The 6,995-nt window shown below is 41.0% G+C and overlaps 1 protein-coding gene across 1 annotated transcript; it reads left to right on the forward strand.

Moving 5' to 3' along the window:
- Positions 1-1,168: 1,168 nt before the first annotated feature.
- On the forward strand, positions 1,169-6,062 carry LOC306896845 (uncharacterized protein). The gene is made up of 8 exons (XM_079461152.1): positions 1,169-1,241; positions 1,338-1,448; positions 1,552-5,286; positions 5,374-5,417; positions 5,492-5,569; positions 5,670-5,699; positions 5,768-5,941; positions 6,018-6,062. The coding sequence occupies exons 3-8, from the start codon at positions 5,082-5,084 to the stop codon at positions 6,033-6,035; spliced, it is 549 nt and encodes a 182-aa protein (XP_079317278.1). The 5' UTR covers positions 1,169-1,241; positions 1,338-1,448; positions 1,552-5,081; the 3' UTR covers positions 6,036-6,062.
- Positions 6,063-6,995: the final 933 nt, after the last annotated feature.

Below are 6,995 nucleotides of genomic sequence, written 5' to 3' on the forward strand. Positions count from 1 at the left end.
TAGGACTTATGTTGTCCTGTTTTCCACGTTGCGCGCGTGTCTGCATTTGCAGATCACACAAAGAAACAACAACATCAAACTGAACTTGTGTGAGTCCGTAACAAAGTCTTTAACAATGAAAATATACTTACAGGCTGCGAATCTGAAGCGCCAGACAGGCCTTGCGAAGTTTTAACTGTTGGAACTGCCTCACTTTTTAACAAAAAGCTTCCGTGCATAGCAGGTCTTCATCTCTTCCAGATTCGTGAAGCAATCGTTGGTGAATTGCTCTGCATAAACCTGAACATTTGGATTGGACTTCTCTGGAACAGTGTAGAAAATAAAAAGGTAACCATTCGTTTTTTGTCGTATGATCTTTTGGCAGGGCAAACAAAGAGGATCTCACTTTCTCTTGACATGGCTGCACCGGCGATGGTACAATGAGATTTACAAGACCCATCTTACTTGAGTGTAGATTTGGGCGGTCTTAGTCAAATCATGCCACGAGCTGACGTAGATTTGTGGGGGTGTGGTTACACAAGGCATTTCAGGCAGGTCTGGGTGAGCATTCGCTTCTAAATAAAATACATCTTTTGTTCCAACACTTTTTATTTTTGCAATTCTACTGTCTTATACATGCATGGGCAACTTATAACACACCAAAGAAAAAGAAAAACACGTATTTCCGGCGAATCACCCCTTTAATCTCACATGAACACATGAAGCTGCTCCAGGACTGTCTAGACTATCTTTTACCAGATGGCTGGAACAACAAACACAGTTCTTTGGCTCAGTATTAATATAATGAATTTCTAAACGAGCACATTTTACTAAATGTGAAGGTGTCATTTCTCATGTGGTTTGTCATCCGTTCTGTCCCCAGAATGGAAAGATCTGCTCAAATGCTTTTCAAATAAGTTTTTTTAATGGAGATACTGATACAGAACAGCTGAATGAGGCCACAATTTGCCGCACAATAAGGAGTGTGTGCCTTGCTATCAAAGCATTACCAGATGTCTTCATCTCCTTCCCTTGCCACAGAAGACTCTGTGACATCAAAGAGGAGTTCTATAGGATTGCAGGTAAGAGGATCTACAAATTACAGGACAACTGTTAACACTCATAGTAGGATACTCATTACTTTGTGTTTCCCCAATGTCATTGGTGCACTGGACTGCACACACGTAAGGATAAAAGCCCCCTCAGGTGCCCATGAGGTGGATTTTGTGAATAGGAAATCCTTTCACAGCATTAATGTTCAGGTGAACATAACTTTTTGATATTGCCCATTGATGAACACTGTGCATTGCCAGTGATGTGCATTGATTGGTTTAATATTCCTCATCTTATGATTTCAGATGGTCTGCAATGCTGACTGTGTGATCAGACAATGTTGTGGCAAAATGGCCTGGCTCAGTCCATGACTCCAGAATCTTTCGGGCCTCTGAAATCTATCAGCGCCACACAAGGTGAGCCACACAACCCCTATTAATAAGCCCTTTTTACATCATGGCCGTGTCAAGAATATCATTGTGTTTATGAGGTAGTTATGATGAGATTTTATGTTGACAGGTGAATGTTGCTGGGACACAGGGGGTATGGCTGCCAGCCTTTTCTCCTGACACCTTTCACAGACCCCCAGGAAGCACAGCAGGCCTACAACCATGCCAGGACCAGGGTCAGAGTTGAAATGACCTTTGGCCTCCTGAAGGCACGCTTTCACAAATTAAGGGTCAGCCCTGTGAGGGCATGTGACATTACTGTGGCTTGTGCTGTCCTCCACAATGTGGCCTGCCCGAGGAGGAGAGGGCCCCCAGAGTGCTACCATGATGACGACAGTGGTCTGCTGCTGAGGGACCAATATGTGTTGAATTATTTTAGTCAGTATATGTGCTTTCAATTTTGGTTAAATATGTCCTGCGGTGGCAGAGGAATTTAGGGTTTTTTGTTCAAATTATTTTTTAATTGATGTTATGTGTTATGATGTTTGTGCTGAATACTGTGGGGAATACAAGCTTGCAGGGAGGCTTCTGCATCCCTTCATTTGTCTGTTCCGTTGATGTGTATGGATTTTGTGATGTTTATTGGATGTGTTTTTTAATAGCTCATGGAGACACGGTTTCATGCGACTTGTTGTTCTACTGAACTCTTGTTTTATTATTCTCTTGCAGGTTCCAACCTAACACATCCTAGACCGAGAGCGCCATCCTCAGGTAAGGAATAATAACACAATTAACATACATCACATCTCCTCTCTTAAGAAATAGATTACACAACACAACTGCTATTATCAATTTCTCAATTAACACTTTAACTTAGATAAATCAGTGTTGTTTCCATAACCCATTAACTATAAACATCTCTTTACTATTTAAGTCCTCTTCAATGCTGTCATGGAGAATAGAGTTTTGGTTGCCTAATCAGTCTACCCCAGCTTGACCTTTTGACCTGTTCTTTCTTGTCCACAGTTGGTGTTACAGGACTTTTCACTGGTGACGGTGCAGGTGACTGCACTCGTGTACTACTCTCTTCACTCTCACTGTTTGCTGAAGAATATTCATCCAACTCTATAGAGATTGGTTGTGAAAACATTGTTTCTCTGGTTTTAAGCAGGTGTCTTCGATTTCTTCTGAAGGTGTTTCCGTCAGGCCTTTGAATCACATATGATCTTGGTTGTTCATGACTCCTCAACACCATTGCTGGTTGCCAGTTGATTTTGACTTTTACTCTCACTTTCTCTCCTTCTGCTATAGGTGGTAATTGTTTTGCTCCACAGTCAAAGTAACTTTTCTGTTTCAGCTGTCTGGCCTTGATGTCTTTATGTACATTTCTGTACAGTTGTGGTCCCAACAGCTGTGTTGTGATGTAGGTAATTTTGTTTTCAGTCTTTGACCCATAAGCATCTGTGCAGGAGATAGTTTCACACCATCCAAAGGAGCATTTCTGTACTCCAATAGAGCAGTATAAAGATCTCTTTGGCCTCCTCTGTGTGAGTTTAGCAATCTCTGGAAACTTTGAAAAGGAATGAACACACATCAAATACTCCCCTCTGTCGAAATGAAACAAGTCTACTCCTACTTTGGACTAGGAGTAGACTTGGCGTTGCTCACAAGTGACTTCAGTCTTTCAAAGCTCTTCTGTTGTTCTAACTCCCAATGCCATGCTTCATCTCCCTCTAGCAGTTTCCTCAACTGAGCATTGATATCTGACATGTTTGGAACGAACTTGGACAGATACTGAAGCAGTCCTAAAAACCTCATAAGTGCAGCTTTGTCCTCAGAACATGCCAGAGCCAGGTTCTGTATCGCTCTGACTTTCTCTTTGTCTGGCTTCAACCCCTCTGTTGTTCAACTTTAGATTGATGTTTCTGACTCTTTCTAACAGTTGTCTTAGTCTCTTGTCGTGTTGTTCTATGTCTTCACCCCACACCAGAATGTCATCCACTATGTTTACAACTCCATCTAAGCCTCAAAAGGAGTGTTGAAAGTGCATAGTTTGGAGCTCTCATCATCCAGCTGTACTTGCCAAAATCCATGATTGGCATCAAGCACTGAGAATACTTTAGCATTTTGCATCTCCGCTACTATTTCTTCAATTGTACACAATGGATAATGTTCTCTTTTGATGGCTTTGTTAAGATCTTGTATATCGATGCAGATCCTGAGTTTCTCTGGCTTTACCACTGTAACCATACTATTAACCCAATTAGTGGGCTCGGTTTGCTTCACTATGACTCCAATATCTTCCATTCGGTTCAGTTCCATTTTGACTTTGTCCTTTAACGCTATGGGGAGCATTCTTCGTACGTCGCTTATTACGAGATCAAAAGACATCTCCAAGATAATATCATCGTGCTAATCATGTTCTGTCTAATTGGGTTCTTCGAACACACCTGCCACTTATGATTAGTATCGCTGGATTGAGTTATCTGAGATCATTGCGCGGTCTTGCTTTGGTTTAAAAGGGGATATGTATCGATAGCAGAAACAATGATCAGCAACGCTGTGATTGGCTGTTCAGCATGGCTAAAGAACGCGCCCAGTTTTTCTCACAAGCAGAACAAGAGCTTTTAATGGAAGGTCATGCCCAATTTGAACATCTAATTCAAACAAATTAAATGCGTAAGTGGTGTCAAGTTAGATGTTTCTATCACTTTCTACAGTATTTATATTTACTTATGTCAGAGCCACCACGGACCCACTAGAAGATGGGAACAAGTAAAAGTACAAGAATATTCTACAAAATGGTAGCCTTTACTTCTTATACGGTCCTTATTTTAAAAGCCACTGTTAAACGATGAGTCTATTTATGACAGCCACCGAGAAAAAGGCTGTTTTTACAGGTGGTGGTCCTGCACCCCCACAATATACCCAGCAGAAGAGCTGGCCCTTGGGTTGAATTCAAACCGACCCATTGTGGAGGGCATCCCTGGGGGCAGCTCTTCCTTAGACCCAAAGCCAGGGACCAGTAGCAGCAACACCTTCATTACTGTTAGGCTAAATGAGCTTTCAATTCTCTTAGTACACTGTGAAATGGTTTGTTGCTGCATTAAATGAAGTATAATCCAAATGGCTGGTACAGTCATATCAAATGTTTGTGAAAGTGAAAACTTCTAAACTTTTAGTTCATATAAAATAAACTAGGATAAGGGATTAAGCCGGGATATCTTGGTGATCCTGGCTCAATTTATCCGTGATCCGGTTGCACTAAAGCTGGATAGGGGCAGCAGTATATGTTATGGTATAAGTTACCATGGAGATTTATTCTGTGGAGCCAGCCTGCTCTAGACCTGGGGCTTTGCCTTAAATGTGACCAGTGGACATGCATTTAACATAAAGAATAATTGCAAACACTTACCCACTTTGTGCATCTATTTGATCTATTTAGTTTCTTTTATGTCTAATCTTTTTACTCTTATCTATTTGTAATCTTTTTTTTTTTGCTCTTTTTATCCATCTAATCTATTTAATAATTTGTATCTATTCATTCCTCTTAAAGAACAAACACGTCTGGCCAAAAAAGGACTTGGCAGCAAGTCAAGATTAAATACAAGAATATTTTGCAGGCTGGTAAGTGACTTGTTTGCAAAGAACATAGGTGACATGTTGGCTGACATTTTATTGTCTGATTTTAGCAATAACAAAAAGTCATATATCTGGTACGAGGGTGGCCCTCCAACCCAAGACTTCACCACAGCAGAGGAGCTGGGCCTGGACTTAAATAAAGGGAAGCCAGTGATTGAAGGGATCCAGGGAGGGACAGCCACTGACTCTGGCCCAGCAAGGGATACTGACCTCTTCATACAAGGTACATTATTGCCATACTACTGCACATGGAAAATATTTAAATCCATATATATTTATGTGGACTCTGCGACTTTGCCTTACCTTGCAGTGGCTGGTAACACCTTTACACTTTTGGAGCCACCAGATTTGCCGGTGAGTACTCTTTATTGAATCATAAGCTTTGCATGTCCTGTCAAAAATATCATTACAAGTATTGAATATGGCAGAGGGAAGCCACATCTACAGCAGTGGAGTGCACTTCTGCCGATGATGAGACCGTGTCGCTGGACTCCAGAAGCCTCGAGGTATCATGTCAATTTTGTGGCAATAGACACATTTTTCATAAGTTCATAATAGATAAAAAGTCAGGGAAGTGGTACTAATAGAAAATATAATTTGTTACAGGATCCTGACATTGGGCAGCCTGGTAACATAGTGAGTATTGCCTAAAGTAAATTTACATTATACAAAATTCTGCTATGCTAACTAAAAGGTGTTCACAGAATTCACAAACTGTCAGATATCTCTACACAACGCATCTTGAGAAACAGATCGAGCTGACAGAAGTCAAGATTGATGTGAACAAAAGAAAGCTGCAGGACATGGTCCTTGAGATGCAAATTAAATGCAAGACACTGAGGAAACTAGAACTGGAAATCCAGAAACTAGAAAGAGAAGTAAGTGACTTCAGTTCATACTGTAACCATGACTGTAACACAATGTATTAATAATCATAATTTTTTCTCTCCAAAGCTCCAAGCTGACAAGTGATGACACCAAAATAATAAAAGAAAAATATTCCAAAACCATTGTGGTCTTGTAACTTTTTTATGAATGTCAAGTACACTTTAGTTATTGATCCAGTGAAGTGGAACTAAAATTTGGGAAGATGACCACAGTGTGTGCTACCGATGCCAAATAAAATGAATACACATGAAAAAGTTATATAGCCTACATTATCCTTTATTAATGGATGGGCTAAATCAAAACTAAATTAACTGAAATAATTTGCAATGTATTGTTCTCTAACAAGTCTACCATTTCTGTTATCTGGGAATATGGCACCATTGTCCCAATCAACATCCAAAGCAACTCTGGGAGCCCTTTCTTTTCTTAGGCTGGCAATATTGTGCAGGCAACAGTCACGTCACATGCTCTGTCTGGGGAGACCCTCAGGTGGTGCAGGCACTGAAATCGTGATTTCAGGAGGCCGAAGGTCATTTCAATTCGAGCTCTGGTTTTGGCATGGGGATGGCTGTAAGCTTGCTGTGCTGGGGTTTGGGGGTCTGTAAGGGGAGTCATCAGAAATGTCTCACAGGCATAGCCTTTGTCCCCCAGCAGCACACCAGAGAACTCCCCTGCGAATGCAAAACATAATTCTTACATGTACTGTACTCTTGATGTTCAAGGTGCTTAAAAAAATGGGGTGGCTTACCTAGAGAGAGTCTCTGGTAAATTCTACTGGTCCGAAAGATTCTGGAGTCATGGACTGAGCCAGGCCACTTTGCCTCTAAATTTGTGATAAGGCAGTCAGCATCACAGATCATCTGTAAAAATATATATAGCCTATTAAGGTCATTTAATGCACAGAATAATTATGTAGCTGACAGTAACCATAACTCATTCTTACCTGAACATTGACACTGTGGAAGGATTTCCTGTTAACATAATCTCCCTCATGTGCCCCTGAGGGGCGTTGGATACGAATATGGGTGCAATCCACTGTCCCAA

This window comes from Barbatula barbatula (genome assembly GCF_947034865.1).
Source record: "Barbatula barbatula genome assembly, chromosome: 7".
NCBI classification, from domain to species: domain Eukaryota; kingdom Metazoa; phylum Chordata; class Actinopteri; order Cypriniformes; family Nemacheilidae; genus Barbatula; species Barbatula barbatula.